Source organism: Blennius ocellaris, assembly GCF_963422515.1.
Source record: "Blennius ocellaris genome assembly, chromosome: 9".
NCBI lineage: Eukaryota > Metazoa > Chordata > Actinopteri > Blenniiformes > Blenniidae > Blennius > Blennius ocellaris.
The window spans coordinates 9,006,128-9,028,382 of record NC_137658.1 but is presented as its reverse complement, the minus strand read 5'-3'; the positions used below and the strand labels follow the sequence as shown (position 1 = coordinate 9,028,382).

Below are 22,255 nucleotides of genomic sequence, written 5' to 3'. Positions count from 1 at the left end.
TGAATTTGTTGTAGTGATTGTGTAGAACGGAGAACATGTCTGGATTCATATCCTAAAAAGCTTTCATTAAAAAAACAAAACAAGACAAAAAAAAAACAAAAAAAAAACATGCGTTTCTTTGGGAGAAGTATTTCAATCTTTGCAGCCTTATTTCTTTAGAATGCTTAATTTAATTACAATTTAAGTTGTTCAGTAGGTGCACTTATTTGGCCTAACGTTCATTATCAACATGCCGATTGCTGTTCTTTATAAGAAAAAAAAAAAGAGTTTCTCCATGTGTAATGTGGGACGCCATCTGTTGTTCTCACGAATGTCCACACGAGGACATTATAGACCATGCTATTTTGCAGCACTCTTTACTTTCGCGGGGCTCCTCCCAGGTTTATACGATGACGCTTCGAGGACGTTTGAAACAAAGAGACGCAGAAGGTGGAGGGGAATAACGGACCAACATAATTTTCGAGGCTGTGTATTCGGATTTTTGATGAGACATCGCTTTCATTTGAGAGGGATCCTGCGCACATTCTTAAATGTGACTTTGTGGATATAAGACATCATGCTTTTACGGGGAAGAGCGAGTCATGTGTGGATTTATCTCCTGGTCTTGCTGCTGGATTGTCACTTGGAAGCGGTGCTCGGACAGCTGTCTTATTCTGTCTCTGAGGAGGTAAATCTTGGGACTGTTGTCGGAAATATCGCTAAAGATCTCAACCTGAATATCCATGAGTTGGAGCACCGCATGTTTCAGATCGTCACAGGAGGAAAGAAAAAATATTTCGAGGTAAATCTAAAGACTGGTGCTCTGTATGTCAACGAGAGAATAGATCGAGAGGAACTGTGCATCCATGAGGCCAAATGTTCTCTTAGTTTAGAAGCAGTCATAAATAACCCTTTAAAGTTGTACCGTATTGAAATATCAATTGTAGATGTAAATGACCATTCTCCCTCCTTTCTCACAAGTGTACAATCAATGAACATAAGCGAGAACACAGCGGTTGGAGCAAAATTTCCTCTACGCCCTGCTCGCGATGCAGATGCTGGTAAAAATGCAGTCAGTTCCTTCAAGCTAAGTTTAAATGAATATTTTTCTCTCGATACACTTAAAGGAGAAAATGTTATTCCTGAATTGGTGCTTCGGAAAGTTTTAGACAGAGAAAGAGAGTCGACCATTAGCCTCACATTAACTGCCATTGATGGAGGAACACCTGCGAAGTCAGGCACAATGACTATAATAGTAAATGTCTTAGATAGTAATGATAATGCTCCTGTATTTAGTCAAGCTCTATACAAGGCCAGGGTTTATGAAAATGTGAAAATAGGTACATCCATAACAACATTAAACGCAACTGATTTAGATGAAGGGGCAAACGGACAGGTGCATTATTCATTTAGTGATTTAGGTCGAAGTGAAACAAGTGATTTGTTTGCTATAAATGAAAGAACCGGGACCGTTACAAACATAAAAAATATTGACTTTGAGGAAAATAATGCTTTTGAGATTCGTGTCCAAGCCAGTGATGGTGCTTCTCCTCCTCTGACAACACATGCTAAATTACTAATCGAGGTTTTAGACGTGAATGACAATGCTCCTGAGATAACAGTCACATCTCTGCTGAACTCTGTGAAAGAGGACGCTTCAGCTGGCACGGCCATTGCTCTGTTGTCAGTATATGATAAAGATGGAGGTAAAAACGCCTTAATTACGTGTAAAGTATCAAACAATGTTCCGTTCAAACTAGAGTTAAATTACAAAAATTACTATTCGTTGGTTGTGGACGCTCCTCTGGACCGAGAGAGTTATTCTCAATACAATATCAGTATCACTGCTACTGATGAGGGCAGCCCACCTCTTTACAGTGCTAGCGTGATTAATGTTCAAGTTTCAGATGTCAATGATAACACGCCTTTTTTCGCAGAGGACATGATAAGTGTTTATGTGAAAGAAAATAGTCCAGTCGGAGCGGTTCTAAAAACTGTGACCGCAGCTGATTCGGATATTGATCGAAATGGCCACGTGAGCTATTCATTTTTGCAAAGTAGCAGTGACTCATTACCGTTATCCACCATGGTGAATATTAACTCTGAGACAGGTGACATTATCAGTCTGCAGTCTTTTAACTTTGAGGAGATGAAAACGCTTCAGTTCAAAGTTCAGGCCACAGACTCAGGTGTTCCTCCGCTCAGCAGCGACGTGACCGTCAATGTTTTTATTCTCGATGAAAATGACAACAGTCCCTCGATTCTTGCACCTTATTCTGAGCACGGCTCCGTTAACAGTGAGAACATTCCATATTCTGCAGAAGCAGGATACTTTGTGGCAAAGATCAGGGCTGTAGATGCTGACTCTGGATACAACGCACTGCTTTCTTTTCACCTGTCTGAACCCAAAGGAAACAATCTGTTCAGGATCGGAACCAGCACCGGAGAAATCAGGACAAAGAGGAGGATGAGTGACAATGACCTGAAAACTCACCCCTTGGTGGTGCTTATTTCTGATATTGGAGAGCCCTCCCTGACAGCTACTGTCTCTATTGATGTGGTGGTGGTTGAAAACACCGCTGACATCCAGACTCAGTTTAGACATGTGCCTATAAAGGAGGACAACTTCTCGGATTTGAACCTGTACCTGCTGATCGCCATCGTGTCAGTGTCCGTCATCTTTCTCCTGAGCCTAATTAGTTTAATCGCTGTCAGGTGCCACAAGACAGACGGCTCTTTCAGCAGGTACAGCGCCCCCATGATCACCACCCACCCTGACGGGAGCTGGTCTTACTCCAAATCTACTCAGCAGTACGACGTGTGTTTCAGCTCAGACACACTGAAGAGTGATATGGTGGTTTTCCCGGCACAGTTTCCACCTGTCGATGGTGAACTGATCAGTATAAATGGAACAGACACTTTCACCCGGACCCAGACTTTACCCAACAAAGAGAAGGTAGGAACAGTCACATAATAATCATATATTTTGCTTATAGTTAAAAAGAAAATGTTTGTTAATACTACAGCGTTATTTTTATGTGGGTGGTCAAACCAACTTTCAGGCAATACATTCAAAAAGGCACAGTGTTTTCGCATTGTTGCATTTTCTTGGTCTCGGCCGATTGTCTTTGCACTGCCTTTCCGAGTGATTAACTGTCCTTGGTGCTGATTCAAGGGTCTTGATGTGCGTTTCTTGAAAGCTGTCAGTCAAGTGTCTATCTTTAAGGGATTTAATCAAGACTCACCTGAGTTACATATTAGTAGGCATGGGCTTTTTTTTATTAAAGTAGACGAGTTGAAGTTTTCGTTAGCATAACTGTAACAAAATCGCATCGTCACCTCAAGTATGATTTGCGTTTCAAATTAATCCATGCACAAAGAGCATTGAAGTGCTGAAGTTATATTTTATAATTCTGTATTACATCTACATTATATCTATGTTTATAGCTTAAATGATTCCAAATGTTAATATGGGAAGCCTTTTTCTAGCCAAACAATTATTCCTGAATTTGTTGAAGTGATTGTGTAGAACGGAGAACATGTCTGGATTCATATCCTAAAAAGCTTTCATTTAAAAAAAAACAATAAAAAAAAAAAAAAACATGCGTTTCTTTGGGAGTTGTATTTCAATCTCTGCAGCCTTAGTTCTTTAGATTGCTTAATTTAATTAAAATTTAAGTTGCTCAGCAGGTGCACACATGTGGCCTAACGTTCATTATCAACATGCCAATAGCTGTCCTTTATAAGAAAAAAAAATGTTTCTCCGTGTGTAATGTGGGACGCCATCTGTTGTTCTCACAAATGTCCACACGAGGACATTATAGACCATGAGATTTTGCAGCACTCTTTACTTTCGCGGGGCTCCTCCCAGGTTTTGACGATGACGCTTCGAGGACGTTTGAAACAAAGAGACCCAGAAGGTGGAGGGGAATAACGGACCAACATAATTTTCAAGGCTGTGTATTCGGATTTTTGATGAGACGTCGCTTTCATTTGAGAGGGATCCTGCGCACATTCTTGAATGTGAATTTGTGGAAATAAGACATCATGCTTTTACGGGGCAGAGCGAGTCATGTGTGGATTTATCTCCTCGTCTTACTGCTGGATTGTTACTTGGAAGCGGCGCTCGGACAGCTGTCTTATTCTGTCTCCGAGGAGGTAAATCTTGGGACGGTTGTCGGAAATATCGCTAAAGATCTCAACCTGAATATCCATGAGTTGGAACCCCGCATGTTTCAGATCGTCACAGGAGGAAAGAAAAAATATTTCGAGGTAAATCTAAAGACTGGTGCTCTGTACGTCAACGAGAGAATAGATCGAGAAGAACTGTGCAGCGATGAGATCAAATGTTCTCTTAGTTTAGAAGCAGTCATAAATAACCCTTTAAAGTTGTACCGTATTGAAATATCAGTTGTAGATGTAAATGACCATTCTCCCTCCTTTCTCACGGATTTACAATCAATGAACATAAGCGAAACCACAGCAGTTGGAGCAAAATTTCCTCTACGCCCTGCTCGCGATGCAGATGCTGGTAAAAATGCAGTCAGTACCTTCAAGCTCAGTTTAAATGAATATTTTTCTCTCGATACAATTAAAGGGGAAAATGTTATTACTGAATTGGTGCTTCGGAAAGCTTTAGACAGAGAAAGAGAGTCTGTCATTAGCCTCATGTTGACTGCCATTGATGGAGGAACACCTGCGAAGTCAGGCACAATGACTATAATAGTAAATGTCTTAGACATTAATGATAATGCTCCTGTATTTAGTCAAGCTCTATACAAGGCCAGGGTTTATGAAAATGTGAAAATAGGTACATCCATAATAACATTAAACGCAACTGATTTGGATGAAGGGGCAAACGGACATGTGCATTATTCATTTAGTGATTTAGGCCGAAGTGAAACAAGTGATTTGTTTGCTATAAATGAAAGAACCGGGACCGTTACAAACATAAAAAATATTGACTTTGAGGAAAATAATGCTTTTGAGATTCGTGTCCAAGCCAGTGACGGTGCTTTGTCTCCTCTGACATCACATGCTAAATTACTAATAGAGGTTTTAGACGTGAATGACAATGCTCCTGAGATAACAGTCACATCTCTGCTGAACTCTGTGAAAGAGGACGCTTCAATTGGCACGGCCATTGCTCTGGTGTCAGTATATGATAAAGATGGAGGTAAAAACGCCTTAATTACGTGTAAAGTATCCAACAATGTTCCGTTCAAATTAGAGTTAAATTACAAAAATTACTATTCGTTGGTTGTGGACGCTCCTCTGGACCGAGAGAGTTATTCTCAATACAACATCAGTATCACTGCTACTGATGAGGGCAGCCCACCTCTTTACAGTGCTAGCGTGATTAATGTTCAAGTTTCAGATGTCAATGATAACAGGCCTTTTTTCGCAGAGGACATGATAAGTGTTTATGTGAAAGAAAATAGTCCAGTCGGAGCGGTTCTAAAAACTGTGACCGCAGCTGATTCGGATATTGATCGAAATGGCCACGTGAGCTATTCATTTTTGCAAAGTAGCAGTGACTCATTACCGTTATCCACCATGGCGAATATTAACTCTGAGACAGGTGACATTATCAGTCTGCAGTTTTTTAACTTTGAGGAGATGAAAACGTTTCAGTTCAAAGTTCAGGCCACAGACTCAGGTGTTCCTCCGCTCAGCAGCAACGTGACCGTCAATGTTTTTATCCTTGATGAAAATGACAACAGTCCCTCGATTCTTGCACCTTATTCTGAGCACGGCTCCGTTAACAGTGAGAACATTCCATATTCTGCAGAAGCAGGATACTTTGTGGCAAAGATCAGGGCTGTTGATGCAGACTCTGGATACAACGCATTGCTTTCTTATCACCTGTCTGAACCCAAAGGAAACAACCTGTTCAGGATCGGAACCAGCACTGGAGAAATCAGGACAAAGAGGAGGATGAGTGACAATGACCTGAAAACTCACCCCTTGGTGGTGCTGATTTCTGATAATGGAGAGCCCTCCCTGACAGCTACCGTCTCTATTGATGTGGTGGTGGTTGAAAACACTGCTGACATCCAGACTCAGTTCAGGCATGTGCCTATAAAGGAGGACAACTTCTCGGATTTGAACCTGTACCTGCTGATCGCCATAGTGTCAGTGTCCGTCATCTTCTTACTGAGCCTAATTAGTTTAATTGCGGTCAGATGCCACAGGACAGACGGCTCTTTCAGCAGGTACAGCGCCCCCATGATCACCACCCACCCTGACGGGAGCTGGTCTTACTCCAAATCTACTCAGCAGTACGACGTGTGTTTCAGCTCAGACACTCTGAAGAGTGATATGGTGGTTTTCCCGGCACCTTTTCCACCTGTAGATGGTGAACTGATCAGTATAAATGGAACCGACACGTTCACACGGACTCAGACTTTACCCAACAAAGATAAGGTAAGAACAGTCACATAATAATCATATATTTTACTTATAGTTAAAAGGAAATTGTTTGTTAATTTCTACAGCGTTATTTTGATGTGGGTGGTCGAATCACTTTCCAGGCAATACATTTAAAAAGTCACATTTTTTACGCATTGTCGCATTTTCTTGGCCTCTGCCGATTGTCTTTGCACTGCCTTTCTGAGTAAGTAACTGTCCTTGGTGCTGATTCAAGGGGCTGGAGGTGCGTTTCTTGAAGAATATCATTCAAGTGTGTCTTTTTAGGTCATATAACCAAGATTCACCTGAGTTACATTATATTAACAATAGGCATGGGCTTTTTTTTTATTAAAGTACATGAGGTGATGTTTTAATTAGCATAACTATAACAAAATTGCATGGTCACATCAGTATGATCTGCGTTTCAAAGTAATCCAAGGATAAAGAACATTGAAGTGTTGAAGTTACATTTCATAATTCTGTATTACATCTATATTATTACTATGTTTATAGCTTAAATTATTCCAAATGTTAATATAGGAAGCCTTTTTCTATTCAAAAAATTATTCCTGAATTTAATTTGTCGTACTGACTGTGTCGAACGAAGAAAGTGTCTGGATTCAGATCCTAAAAAGGTTTCATAAATGTTTCTGTAGAAGTAGTATTTCAATCTTTGCAGCCTTTTTTTTCTGGATTGCTTTATGTAACTACAATTGAAATTGTTCAGACGATGCACACATGGCCTTATGTCCATGATCAATATGACGATATCTGTTGTTTAAAAGAAAGAGAAAAGGACTTGATTCGTATGTAATGTGGGACGCCATCTGTTGTTCTCACAAATGTCCACAAGAGGACATTATAGACCATGGGATTTTGCAGCTCTCTTTACTTTCGCGGGGCTCCTCCCAGGTTTAGGCGATGACGCTTCGAGGACGTTTGAAACAAAGAGACGCAGAAGGTGGAGGGGAAAAACGGACCAACAGAAATTTCGAGGCTGTGTATCCGGATTTTTGATGAGACATCACTTTTATTTGAGAGAGATCCTGCGCACATTCTCAAATGTGACTTTGTGGATATAAGCCATCATGCTTTTACGAGGAAGAGCGAGTCATGTGTGGATTTATCTCCTGGTCTTACTGCTGGATTGTTACTTGGAAGCGGTGCTCGGACAGCTGTCTTATTCCGTCTCCGAGGAGGTGAATCAGGGGACTGTTGTCGGAAATATCGCTAAAGATCTCAATCTGAATGTCCAGGAGTTTGAGTCCCGCATGTTTCAGGTCGTAGCCGGAGGAAAGAGGAAATATTTCGAGGTAAATCTAAAGACTGGTGCTCTGTATGTCAATGAGAGAATAGACCGAGAAGAGTTGTGCGGCGATGAGGCCAAATGTTCAATCAGTGTAGAAGCAGTCATAAATAACCCTTTACAGCTATACCGTATTGAAATTACAATTTTAGATGTAAATGACAATTCTCCATCATTCCTCGGATCATCACAGGTTATTAATATTACTGAAAATACAGCCGCAGGTACTAAATTTCTTTTGCACCCAGCTAATGATGCAGACGTTGGCAAAAATACAGTGAATACCTATAAGCTTAGTCAGAATGAATTTTTCTCTCTTCATACACTCAAAGAAGAAAGTGTCACACCTGAATTGATATTACGGAAAGTTTTAGACAGAGAAAAACAGTCCGTGATCAGACTTACATTAAATGCCATTGATGGAGGAACACCTGCTAAATCAGGCACAATGACTATCGTCGTTAATGTGTTGGACATTAATGATAATGCGCCCATATTTGGCCAGACTTTGTACAAAGTGAAAGTGTATGAAAATGTTAAAATCGGTACATCCATAATAACGTTAAACGCCACTGACTTAGACGAGGGGACCAATGGACAAGTACAATATTCATTCAGTGAAGTGGGCCGAGGGAAACAGACCGAACTGTTTACCATAGATGAAAAAACAGGAACAGTAAAAAATAAAAAGAATATTGATTTTGAGAAAAACAATGCTTTTGAGATTCGAGTAATTGCGAGTGATGGGGCTTCATCACCGATGAGTTCAAACGCAAAGTTACTAATCGAGGTTATTGACGTGAATGATAACGCACCTGATATTACAATAACATCGCTGCTGAATTCTGTAAAAGAGGACGCCTCAATTGGCACGGCCATTGCTCTGGTTTCAGTATATGATAAAGATGGAGGTAAAAATGGAATGGTAAACTGTAAAATATCCAACAGTGTTCCTTTTAAATTGGAGTCAAATTATAAGAATTACTACTCGTTGGTAGTGGATGGTCCACTGGACAGAGAGATGTTCTCTCTATACAATATCAGCATCACTGCTACAGATGAGGGCAACCCACCTCTCTCCAGCAGGGGCGTGATTAATGTTCACGTTTCAGATGTGAATGATAACAAACCTCTTTTCACAGAGGACACTATAAGGGTTTATGTGAAAGAAAATGGTCAAGTTGGAGCGGTTCTGAAAACTGTGACTGCAATTGATGTTGACGTTGATAAAAATGGTCACGTGAGCTATTCATTTTTACAAAATAGCAGTGACTCATTACCGTTGTCTACCATGATTAATATTAACGCAGGGACTGGTGACATTATCAGTCTGCAGTCTTTTAACTTTGAGGAGTTGAAAACGTTTCAGTTCAGAGTTCAGGCCACAGACTCTGGTGTTCCTCCGCTCAGCAGCAACGTGACCGTCAATGTTTTTATCCTCGATGAAAATGACAACAGTCCCTCGATTCTTGCTCCTTATTCTGAGCACGGCTCCGTCAACAGTGAAAACATTCCATATTCTGCAGAAGCAGGATACTTTGTGGCAAAGATCAGGGCTGTAGATGCAGACTCTGGATACAACGCACTGCTTTCTTATCACTTGTCTGAACCCAAAGGAAACAACCTGTTCAGGATCGGAACCAGCACCGGAGAAATCAGGACAAAGAGGAGGATGAGTGACAATGACCTGAAAACTCACCCCTTGGTGGTGCTGGTTTCTGATAATGGAGAGCCCTCCCTGACAGCTACTGTCTCTATTGATGTGGTGGTGGTTGAAAACACCGCTGACATCCAGACTCAGTTCAGGCATGTGCCTATAAAGGAGGACAACTTCTCGGATTTGAACCTATACCTTCTGATCGCCATCGTGTCAGTGTCCGTCATCTTCCTGCTGAGTCTCATCAGTTTAATAGCTGTCAGGTGCCACAGGACAGACGGCTCTTTCAGCAGGTACAGCGCCCCAATGATCACCACCCACCCTGACGGGAGTTGGTCTTACTCCAAATCTACTCAGCAGTACGACGTGTGTTTCAGCTCAGATACACTGAAGAGTGATATGGTGGTTTTCCCCACACCGTTTCCACCTGTGGATGGTGAACTGATCAGTATAAACGGAGGAGACACTTATACCAGGACTCAGACTTTACCCAACAAAGAAAAGGTAAGATAAGTCGATTATTATCCGGTCTTTCACTTTGAGTCAAAAGGAAAATGTTTCTACTATTCCAAAATATTATTTTTGATGTGGAAGGACAAACCATCGTTCAGGCAATAAAGATAACATGTCGCAATAGTTTTGCATTGTATATTAATAGTCACTGCTGACTGTACTGTAACGTCCTTTGTGAAGGAGTAACTGTCCGTGGTGCTGATGCAAATATTTGTATATACTTATCTTGAGAGCTGTCAAGCAAGTTTGTTTTTCAGCGAAAAAAACAAACAAAAAAATCACTCATCAGATTTATATTGTAACAACAATAAGCATGTTCTTTTCAATAAAGTAGACACGTTCATGTTTTCATTTAAAGAAAAAAAGAACACAGAAAACAATCGCAAGATCCCCGATGTGCCACTTCATTGTATTCCATGCAGAAAGAGCACTGGAACGTTGCGATTATCTTTTTTTATTGATCATTATCACTTGTCATTTATGTTATCTTTATTTAAATTATAAATTACAATTTTTTTTTCATTTATTTAAAGTTGAAATTATTCTGAATGTTAATATATAAATCCCTTTTCCAATCCAAAAGGGATTCCATTTCCCGACTTTCACTTATCGTCATTATTCTGTGGAACAATGACCACACGAAATGAATATCTGGATTTGCAGTTTGGTAATTTTCCTAACATTATTTATGCTTTTCTGTCGGAGTAGTATTTCAATCTTTGCAGAATTGTTTCGCCAGATTGCTTAATTCAATTACACCTGAAGATACGGAGGAAACGCTTGAATGCTCAGAAGGTGTACACATTTGGCTCAACATTCACGATCAAAATCACAATATGTGTTGTCGAAAAGGTGGAAAATGGTAGGTGATAAATGTATTAATTTAACGCCTTTTGTAGTTCTCACACATGTCCACATGGGGACATTGTAGACCATGACATTTTGCACCTCTCTTTACTATCACGGGGCTCCTCCTAGATGGAGACAACGACGCTTCTCTGACGTTTGAAACAAAGAGACGCAGACGGTAGAGGGGAAAGACGGACCAACATAATATACGAGGCCATGCATCAAGATTTTCTTAATTTTTTTATGTGGCTTCATTTTTGTATTTGGGAGGTCTTCCGCACTTTTATAAATGTGGCTTTGTGGATGTAAGCTATCATGTATTTGCCGGGAAGAGCGAGTTTTCTGTGGATTTATCTCCTGGTCCTGCTGCTGGATTGTTACTCGGAAGCGGTGTTAGGACAGCTGTCTTATTCCATTTCTGAGGAGGTGAATCTGGGGACTGTTGTCGGAAATCTCGCAAAAGATCTCAACCTGAATGTCCAAGATTTGGAGCCCCGCATGTTTCAGATCGTAGCCGGAGGGAAGCGGAAATACTTCGAGGTAAATCTAAAGACTGGTGCTCTGTATGTCAATGAGAGAATAGATCGAGAGGATTTGTGCGGCGATGAGGACAAATGTTCGCTTAGTGTGGAAGCGGTCATAAATAGCCCTTTAAAATTGTACCGCATTGAAATGACAATATTAGATGTAAATGACAATTCCCCATCCTTCCTAAGCATTACCGAATCAATGAACATAACAGAAAACACCGCAACAGGAGCAAAATTTCCTCTGCAGCCAGCTAATGATGCAGATGTCGGGAGGAATTCTGTTAATAACTACAAGCTCAGCCAAAATGAATACTTCTCCCTTGATACATTTAAAGGAGACAGTGTCACTCCTGAATTGGTGCTCCGGAAAGTTTTAGACAGAGAAAAACAGTCGGTCATCAGGTTCACGTTGACTGCCATTGATGGAGGAACACCTGCTAAATCAGGCACAATGACGATAATTATAAATGTCTTGGACATCAATGATAATGCTCCTGTATTCAGTCAAACGTTGTACAAAACCAGCGTGTATGAAAATGTGAAAATAGGCTCTTCCATAATAACACTAAATGCTACTGATTTAGACGCAGGAGCAAATGGGCAGGTGAGATATTCTTTGAGTAAAGTAGGTCGAGGGAAACAACCACAACCGTTTGACATCGACGAAAGAACCGGTACTGTAAAAAACATAAACAATATTGACTTTGAAGAAAATACTGCTTTTGAGATCCGAGTACAAGCCAGTGATGGTGCTTCTTCTCCTCAAACGTCACATGCTAAATTACTAATTGAAGTATTAGATGTAAACGACAACGCTCCTGAAATTACAGTCACGTCACTTCTGAACTCTGTGAAAGAAGACACGTCAATTGGCACTGCCATTGCTCTGGTTTCAGTATATGATAAAGATGGAGGTAAAAATGCGATGGTGAATTGTAAAATATCCGAGAGTGTTTCGTTTAAACTGGAGTCAAATTATAAGAATTACTATTCGTTGGTAGTGGACGGTCCTCTGGACCGAGAGACGTCTTCTCAATACAATATCAGTCTCACTGCTACTGATGAGGGCAACCCACCTCTCTCCAGCACGACCGTGATTAATGTCCAGGTTTCAGATGTGAACGATAACAAACCCCTTTTTACGGATGACGTGATACGTGTATATGTGAAAGAACATGGTCCAGTCGGAGCAATTTTAAAAACTGTGACGGCAATTGATGCAGATATTGATATGAATGGTGAAGTGAGTTATTCCATTTTACAAAGTAACAGTGACTCATTTTCGTCCACTACCATGGTGAATATAAACTCAGAGACGGGAGAAATTATCAGTTTACAGTCTTTTAACTTTGAGGAGATTAAAACTTTTCAGTTCAAAGTTCAGGCCACAGACTCTGGTGTTCCTCCACTCAGCAGCAACGTGACCGTCAATGTTTTTATCCTCGATGAAAATGACAACAGTCCCTCGATTCTTGCTCCTTATTCTGAGCACGGCTCCGTTAACAGTGAGAACATTCCATATTCTGCAGAAGCAGGATACTTTGTGGCAAAGATCAGGGCTGTAGATGCAGACTCTGGATACAACGCACTGCTTTCTTATCACCTGTCTGAACCCAAAGGAAACAACCTGTTCAGGATCGGAACCAGCACCGGAGAAATCAGGACAAAGAGGAGGATGAGTGACAATGACCTGAAAACTCACCCCTTGGTGGTGCTGGTTTCTGATAATGGAGAGCCCTCCCTGACAGCTACTGTCTCTATTGATGTGGTGGTGGTTGAAAACACCGCTGACATCCAGACTCAGTTCAGGCATGTGCCTATAAAGGAGGACAACTTCTCGGATTTGAACCTATACCTTCTGATCGCCATCGTGTCAGTGTCCGTCATCTTCCTGCTGAGTCTCATCAGTTTAATAGCTGTCAGGTGCCACAGGACAGACGGCTCTTTCAGCAGGTACAGCGCCCCAATGATCACCACCCACCCTGACGGGAGTTGGTCTTACTCCAAATCTACTCAGCAGTACGACGTGTGTTTCAGCTCAGATACACTGAAGAGTGATATGGTGGTTTTCCCCACACCGTTTCCACCTGTGGATGGTGAACTGATCAGTATAAACGGAGGAGACACTTATACCAGGACTCAGACTTTACCCAACAAAGAAAAGGTAAGATAAGTCGATTATTATCCGGTCTTTCACTTTGAGTCAAAAGGAAAATGTTTCTACTATTCCAAAATATTATTTTTGATGTGGAAGGACAAACCATCGTTCAGGCAATAAAGATAACATGTCGCAATAGTTTTGCATTGTATATTAATAGTCACTGCTGACTGTACTGTAACGTCCTTTGTGAAGGAGTAACTGTCCGTGGTGCTGATGCAAATATTTGTATATACTTATCTTGAGAGCTGTCAAGCAAGTTTGTGTTTTTCAGCGAAAAAAACAAACAAAAAAATCACTCATCAGATTTATATTGTAACAACAATAAGCATGTTCTTTTCAATAAAGTAGACACGTTCATGTTTTCATTTAAAGAAAAAAAGAACACAGAAAACAATCGCAAGATCCCCGATGTGCCTAGCAGTACGACGTATGTTTCAGCTCAGACACACTGAAAAGCGATGCAGTGGTTTTCCCCGCACCTTTTCCACCTGTTGATGGTGAACTGATCAGTATAAACGGAGGAGACACTTTCACACGGACTCAGACTTTACCCAACAAAGAAAAGGTAGGCAAGTTTTACTAAATTCCTATATGTGACATGAATATTATCAAATACATTTCTTGCAATGCTTTGGTTAAGTATTTGATGACGACAACAGAAAACACAGAAATTATCTCCAACGTGGTCTTGATTTCATATAAATCAATTAGACCCTCTAAAATCAAGACTTCAACTTTATTGTTGTATGTGTGGAAGATCGATATACAAGCTGTCACTTAACTTGGTTCCAGTAATTTAGCTTCAATCCACAAGCTCAAGATATGCTTGATCTCAATGTTTTGCATCTATACTACATGTACTAAATATACAATTTGTATTATGAACGTTTTATTACGGAACTAAGCCTCAGTACACAAACATTCTCCGAGAAATATACATAAATAATATTAAAGTGTTTTCGGGGATTTTAGATAGCAAACATAGTCCATCACAGGTGTGCATTCAATCGATCTCTTTCAGTTTATTCTTGTGACGCAGAATCACTTTGGATTGGTATTCATAATATTGATTTCATTTATTTCGTCTTCACTTGGTGCCTCTTAAAATTCGTCTGTTGTAAATGGTTTGTTTGTGCTGCATTCGCGAGTTTTATTGTGCTTGGAAGACGTGCTATAAATGTTCACTTGCAATTTCTTCTTGTTTGATTTCATCCTGAGCGATGAATTTGTTGTTTCGCTGTCCAGAGTGCTGAACGCAAACTAAGACACGTATCGGCTTCTGCCTTGAGAAATACACCGGGGGACGTATATGGGCTTGATGTTTTTAAAAATTAAATACGTCGATTTTTATTTGGAACACATGCCTGACCAGCCAAAGCCGAGCAAAATAATTATGTTTGGATTTTAAAGTACAATATTTTGAGCGCATGTTTAAAGTACAAACAACTATTAACGTATGTGCTAAAAATTGTGATATTTGTTGCGCATCTGCATTTAACAATGTATCAACAATCAGTCATGGGAGTATGTGTTAGTTGGTTGTTATATAGTACATCAGTATTATATTGGTGTCTGAGTTGTTTATATCCTGTGCAGTTTTTTCAACCCACCACTAAACGACACTAGAGACCGTAAGACTAACTGAAATCATCTCGCTCCTCCCAGAGTAAAAAAAAAAAAAAGAAAGCATAATGACCGAGGTGAACACAAAGAGTGACGGGAAGAGAAAAGACGGCACTATGAAGCAATTGTCCTAAAATACTAAAATGGAATAGGATTTCTTCACTTGTCTGGATTACACCGAAAGGAATAACTTGCTGATAAATGCTTTGCTTCATTTCGACGGAATTATGCCTTTACCGACGACCGAGACGTCTATTCTTACATACATTTTGCTTTTGGGTTGTTACTGGGAATCTGCGTCGGCACAGCTCGCCTATTCCGTCTCAGAGGAGGTAATCCCGGGGACAAAGGTTGGGAATGTCGCAAAGGATCTCAATCTCAGTGTGCAAGATTTGGAGTCCCGGCTTTTTCAGATCGTTGCATCGAAGCGAAAATACTTCGAGATAAATCTAAAGACTGGATTTTTATATGTCAACGAGCGTATAGACCGAGAGGAGCTTTGTTCAGAGGAGTCCAAATGCATTGTGAGTGTAGAGGCTGTGATAAACAACCCTTTAAAGCTTTACCGTGTCGAGGTAGAAATAAAAGATGTGAACGACCATTCACCGACTTTTAACACCAAATCCCAGATGTTAGACATTGCAGAGAACACGTTGCCGGGATTTAAATTTGCATTATCCGAGGCGAGAGACGCGGATGTGGGAAAGAATGGCGTTAGTGCGTATAAACTTAGTCCCAATGAATATTTTAGTCTTTCGTCGAATAGAGGAGGGGGTAATATATCTCCAGAGTTAGTGCTGCAGAGAGCCCTAGATCGTGAGAAAATAGCAAATATGAGGCTTTTGTTAACAGCAATAGATGGAGGGTCTCCGCCAAATTCGGGCACATCCGAAATTGAGTTAAATATACTCGATATTAATGATAACGCACCATTATTCAGCAGTAGCCTATACAAAGTTAAAACATATGAAAACATCCCAGTTGGTAGTGTGATTTTCACCTTAAATGCGACCGACGCCGATGAAGGATCAAATTGTGAAATAGTTTATTCGCTTCGGAGTAAGGACCAAGACCACGTACTGGATATTTTTTTAATTGACCCTCACACGGGAGTAATTACAGTGAAGGGGAAAATTGACTATGAGGAAAGGAAAGCATTTGAGTTAAGGGCCGAGGCGAGGGACAAAGCCCAGCCTCCCATGTCTGCACATACAAAAGTGCTGGTGGAAGTCATGGACGTCAATGACAATGCTCCTGAAATCACAGTTACGTCACTACTCAATACAGTGCAGGAGGACGCCGCTTTGGGGACTGCTATTGCACTCGTCTCAGTTCTAGATATTGACAGTGGTAAAAACAGTGATGTGAAATGTGAAATACTAAATACAGTTCCTTTCAAATTGGACATTAATTACAAAAATTATTACTCATTAGTTGTTAATGGACGCCTAGACAGAGAGGCAATTCCTCTGTACAATATTACAATATCAGCTACTGACGAAGGGAGCCCCCCTCTTTCAAACACCACAGTCATTACCATTAACCTGTCTGATGTCAATGATAATGCACCGTATTTTCCAGACAATTTAATATACATTCATGTGAAAGAGAATAGCAAAGTAGGAACAGTTATTAAAACAGTTACAGCAGTCGATGGAGATATCGCCAATAATGCCCAGGTGAGCTATTCAATCGTAGATACTAAATTATTGTCTCTCCCCACAATGATAAATATTAACTCAGAAACAGGAGAAATCATCAGCCTTCAGTCTTTCAACTTTGAAGAGATGAAAACGTTTCAGTTCAAAGTTCAGGCCACAGACTCTGGTGTTCCTCCGCTCAGCAGCAACGTGACTGTCAATGTTTTTATCCTCGATGAAAATGACAACAGTCCCTCGATTCTTGCTCCTTATTCTGAGCACGGCTCCGTTAACAGTGAGAATATTCCATATTCTGCTGAAGCAGGATACTTTGTGGCGAAGATCAGGGCTGTAGATGCAGACTCTGGATACAATGCACTGCTTTCTTATCACCTGTCTGAACCCAAAGGAAACAACCTGTTCAGGATCGGAACCAGCACCGGAGAAATCAGGACAAAAAGGAGGATGAGTGACAATGACCTGAAAACTCACCCCTTGGTGGTACTGGTTTCTGATAATGGAGAGCCCTCCCTTTCAGCTACCGTGTCTATTGATGTGGTGGTGGTTGAAAACACCGCTGACATCCAGACTCAGTTCAGACATGTGCCTATAAAGGACGACAGCTTCTCGGATTTGAACCTGTACCTGCTGATCGCCATTGTCTCAGTGTCCGTCATCTTCTTACTGAGTCTCATCGGTTTAATAGTATTCAGGTGCCACAGGACAGACGGCTCTTTCAGCAGGTACAGCGCCCCCATGATCACCACCCACCCTGACGGGAGCTGGTCTTACTCCAAATCTACTCAGCAGTACGACGTGTGTTTCAGCTCAGACACACTGAAGAGTGATGTAGTGGTTTTCCCCGCACCTTTTCCACCTGTTGATGGTGAACTGATCAGTATCAACGGAGGAGACACTTTTACCAGGACTCAAACTTTACCTAACAAAGAAAAGGTAGGCAAGTTTTACTAAATCCCTATGTTACATGAATATAATCAAATACATTTCCTGTAATGTATTGGTTAAGAATGTGAAGATAAGAGCACAAAACACTGAAACTAGCTCCATCTTGGTCTTACTTTTGAGGAAAACAAATACACCTCCTGAAATCAAGATTTCAACTTTAGCTGTTGTGTGGAAGATAGATATCACAATCTATCACTTTACTTCATTCCAGTAATTTATCTTCAATCCACATGCTTCATACCTTTTGATACATCAATGCATAATATATCATCTCTGACAAGGGAGCCATCATTTTAAAGTGTTTATTTTCCTGTAAAATTGAGGTTTTATCTTTTTTCCCCCCAGTAAGTATTGCTATTATTCTATTTAAACATCACATTCAAAGGTATTTGTATGTGGTCTTAAATCTGTTATGAAATGATATTGGCTTTTTATTTTCTCAAAATTGTTTCGTCTTAGATGTAATGCCACAGACAGATAGGTTTTAAAGTTATATTGGCATTTGGTGCATAATTTTTTAAATGACCTTTTCTGATTTTATGATAACAGTTATGCATATTATAAATATTGTGATTCTTAAATATTTTGCAGATAAGTTGAGAAACTGGAATTTGTATTGGCTTTCTACCCATGGTGTTCAAAGAGGCTTGTTTTGCTTATTTTCTAAATGCAAATATTTTGTTTCTGTCTTAAGTGGTGATGCCATGAAGCATAAACTAAACAATCTTCATCCTGACCTACGTTTTCAATAGCATATATCTAAATAGATCAGTGGTCTTCAACCTCAGTCTTCGAGGGCCCCTGTCCTGATTGATTTAGCTCTCCTAGTTGCAATACACCTGATTGCAATGAGGGGCTCGTTATTGGGCTTTTTCACAACCTTAATGATGATATAATCATAAGATTCAGGTATGCTGAAGCAGGAAGAGCACTAAAACATGCAGGACAGGGACCCTCAAGGACCGAAGTTGGAGACCCCTGAAAAATATAATAATATTGTAAAGATTGTACAGCACATATTTTATATAAATAATTTCCCCGAATCAGTATACTCAACACACAAGTGACTTTTTTATTGTAATGCGCATTAAAATATAATTGTTCCGGGTTTTTCTCTTGTTGTCTATAAACAGTTGTACTGTGTTGAGCTGCCGCTCTTTACACTTTAAGTGTCACGAGATGTCGCTCGAGACCGTGCAAAATAAAATGTATTCGGCGTGCAGAAACTCCTCCTTTACTTCTGACAAACTAACACGTCATCATCTGACAATGCTTTGTGAAAGCTCACACAGAAAAAGGAGGCCAGATGCAGGATCCGTCGATAGAATGGATACATGAAACCCTTTTATTACAATTCTATGGATATTCCAGGAGGGACGAACTGTGATTTGTCATTTTGCTTCATCAGAAATGGCTTCTTGTAGACTGTGGGATAATATCCGGAGTTTGATCGTTGCTCTTTTTTGTTTGTGCAATCTGTCCGCGGCTCAAATATCCTATAATATATCAGAGGAGGTGGACAAAGGCACCGCGGTGGGAAATCTCGCTAAGGATCTGAATCTCAGCGCGCAGCAGCTCCAGTCAAAGGGTCTTGAGATTACATCTGTGTATACAAAACGGTATTTTGACATTAACGATGAATCCGGAGTTCTTTTTGTTAACGACAGGATCGATCGGGAGGAGATTTGTCCTAATACGGTAAAGTGCTCTTTAAATTTAGAGGCTGTATTGAGCAATCCTCGAAGTCTCCATCGAATAGAAATATTAATCAATGATATCAATGATAACGCCCCGTTTTTTCTGCAAGAAAAGACTATTGTGGACATGTATGAGTCGTCATATGTTGGAGAAAGGCATCCACTCCCGATATCGCACGATGCAGATATAGGAACTTATTCGGTCAAGACTTACAAAATAAATCAGAATGATTATTTCTCTTTGGATGTACAGAACACCGGCGAAGCCGTGTCTGCTGAATTAGTGCTGCAAAAAACATTAGATCGGGAAAAAGAGGCTGTAATTGAGCTCACAGTGACTGCTTTTGATGGAGGAAAACCACCCAAAACGGGGACTTTACAAATTCAAGTTAATGTTTTGGACGTGAATGACAATTCTCCCTTGTTCAGTAAATCTCTCTACAAGGTCCAAGTTGTCGAAAATGCAGATATTGGGAGCACGCTATTAAACGTAGTTGCTACTGATTTGGATGATGGGATTAATGGCCAGGTTGTATATTCGTTTACAGAGAGGGGGTTTATAAGCCGTGATGAAAAGTTTGCTCTGAATGATATTACTGGAGAAATTACAGTAAAAGGTAACATTGATTACGAGGAAAAACAGGCTTATGAAATTCGTGTTCAAGCTCGAGACAAAGGCACTCCTCCTCGTATTGCACATAGCAAAGTTTTAGTTGAAGTCATTGATGTGAATGACAATTACCCGGAAATATCGGTGTCATCACTGATGAGTCCTGTAAAAGAAGACGCCCATTCTGGCACAGTTGTCGCTATGGTGACTATCACTGATAAGGATGGAGGTAAAAACGGACTAACAAGCTGTAAGATTGCCAATTCGGTGCCATTTACATTAAAACCCAACTATAAAAACTATTATTCCCTACTGGTTGACGGGTCTCTTGACAGGGAGCGTGTCTCGGGATATAACATAACAATTTTGGCCACAGATGAAGGCACATCTCCTCTTTCCAGTACAAGTATAATTAGTATTGAAGTTTCTGACGTAAATGATAATCCTCCTCTATTTCCTGAAACAGAAATGAATATATACGTACGGGAGAACACTCCGATTGGAACTACTTTTTATCGACTCGCTGTTTTAGATTCGGACTTGAGTGAAAATGCGAAATCAACATTTCGCTTAGTTAATGGTGCTTCCAAGATGCACATAACTAGCATGTTGAATGTTAACTCTGAAACAGGAGACATTATCAGTCTTCATTCCTTTAACTTTGAGGAAATGAAAACGTTTCAGTTCAAAGTTCAGGCCACAGACTCTGGTGTCCCTCCGCTCAGCAGCAACGTGACCGTCAATGTTTTTATCCTCGATGAAAATGACAACAGTCCCTCGATTCTTGCTCCTTATTCTGAGCACGGCTCCGTTAACAGTGAAAACATTCCATATTCTGCTGAAGCAGGATACTTTGTGGCAAAGATCAGGGCTGTAGATGCAGACTCTGGATACAACGCACTGCTTTCTTATCACCTATCTGAACCCAAAGGAAACAACTTGTTCAGGATCGGAACCAGCACCGGAGAAATCAGGACTAAGAGGAGGATGAGTGACAATGACCTGAAAACTCACCCGTTGGTGGTGCTGGTTTCTGATAATGGAGAGCCCTCCCTGACAGCTACTGTCTCTATTGATGTGGTGGTGGTTGAAAACACCGCTGACATCCAGACTCAATTCAGGCATGTGTCTATAAAGGAGGACAGCTTCTCGGATTTGAACCTGTACCTGCTGATCGCCATCGTTTCGGTGTCCGTCATCTTCCTACTGAGTCTCATCAGTTTAATAGCCGTAAGGTGCCACAGGACAGACGGCTCTTTCAGCAGGTACAGCGCCCCCATGATCACCACCCACCCTGACGGCAGCTGGTCGTACTCCAAATCTACTCAGCAGTACGACATGTGTTTCAGCTCAGACACACTGAAGAGCGATGTAGTGGTTTTCCCCGCACCTTTTCCTCCTGTGGATGGTGAACTGATCAGTATAAACGGAGGAGACACTTTTACCAGGACTCAGACTTTACCTAGTACGGAAAAGGTAAGATGTAACCATTTACAATGACATGATAGTATAACTTTTATAATTCATGATGTCAGTTTCTCTGCCTTTGACTGAATCGCTGGCCGTGGTGCTGAAGTCACAGGCGACTTTTGTGCGTCTTTTATTGTCAAATGATAGCACTGATTGTTCCTTAAAAAAAAATATATAAAAAAAAATAATAATAATAATAATAAACAAAAAAATAAATAATAAATAATAAATAATATATTTTTTTTTTGTTTTGTTTTTGTTTGTTTGTTTTGGGTTTTTTTAATAATCGATCTTGACAATTAATGAGATTTGTCTTTATTGAATGTATTTATTACTTCCGACACCATTTAATCATTACTGCCACAATATAGACAAACACCGCTCTCCACATTGTATTTTTTTGTTTATTTCTTGAGTGGCGCGAATGGGTGTCTTGATCATTTGAAAACATTCATTCATATTTCCGTTTCAGTGAAGTTTCATCAGATAATTTTCTGGAAACCTGTGGTTGATTTGTATTTGTAGTTCTTTTTCCCATCGAGTTGGATGAAAAGTATGTGGTCGACATCTTGACATAATATATTGATTATTTTCTGAATATCTCCGTGTTTAAAATATGACCATTACGCTGCGTAACATGTCTTTCTAGTTAATACTTAGTGGTAGAATCGTTTGCCACTTGGTGGCGCTGGAGACCATACAATGTGGAAAACTCCTCCTTGCAACGAAAACGTCACTGACCATCGGTTTTCAGTGACACTGGGGCGAGGAGAACGACTTGTGTCTTTGGAGAAATATGTTTGAGGGAACTGATTGCTGATGCAAAAATGGAATAATCTGGAT

General features: G+C 40.4%; 5 protein-coding genes across 5 annotated transcripts in view; all 5 read left to right on the top strand.

Annotated features, from left to right (window-relative positions):
* Positions 1 to 7,308, top strand: part of LOC308134696 (protocadherin alpha-8-like) — a gene marked incomplete at both ends in the record, with an annotated part of 36,675 nt that extends 29,367 nt beyond the window's left edge. The window contains 2 exons of the mRNA XM_080502469.1: positions 5,620 to 6,405; positions 7,303 to 7,308. Of these exons, the coding sequence (XP_080358595.1) occupies positions 5,620 to 6,405; positions 7,303 to 7,308 (792 nt within the window). The remainder of the gene's footprint in view (positions 1 to 5,619; positions 6,406 to 7,302) is intronic.
* Positions 557 to 3,913, top strand: LOC308134599 (protocadherin alpha-10-like; the record flags this gene model as incomplete). Its single annotated transcript, XM_080502371.1, has 2 exons — positions 557 to 2,935; positions 3,851 to 3,913. 2 exons carry the CDS (start codon positions 557 to 559, stop codon positions 3,911 to 3,913), a joined length of 2,442 nt encoding a protein of 813 aa, XP_080358497.1.
* Positions 7,309 to 7,478: 170 nt separating the features above from the next.
* Positions 7,479 to 9,866, top strand: LOC308134695 (protocadherin alpha-10-like; the record flags this gene model as incomplete). Its single annotated transcript, XM_080502468.1, has 1 exon — positions 7,479 to 9,866. The coding sequence occupies one exon, from the start codon at positions 7,479 to 7,481 to the stop codon at positions 9,864 to 9,866; it is 2,388 nt and encodes a 795-aa protein (XP_080358594.1).
* A 1,164-nt stretch (positions 9,867 to 11,030) lies between these two features.
* LOC308134694 (protocadherin alpha-10-like) lies at positions 11,031 to 13,418 on the top strand (the record flags this gene model as incomplete). Its single annotated transcript, XM_080502467.1, has 1 exon — positions 11,031 to 13,418. One exon carries the CDS (start codon positions 11,031 to 11,033, stop codon positions 13,416 to 13,418), a length of 2,388 nt encoding a protein of 795 aa, XP_080358593.1.
* Positions 13,419 to 15,256: 1,838 nt separating this feature from the next.
* Positions 15,257 to 21,442, top strand: LOC308134693 (protocadherin alpha-3-like; the record flags this gene model as incomplete). Its single annotated transcript, XM_080502466.1, has 2 exons — positions 15,257 to 16,500; positions 20,278 to 21,442. 2 exons carry the CDS (start codon positions 15,257 to 15,259, stop codon positions 21,440 to 21,442), a joined length of 2,409 nt encoding a protein of 802 aa, XP_080358592.1.
* Positions 21,443 to 22,255: the final 813 nt, after the last annotated feature.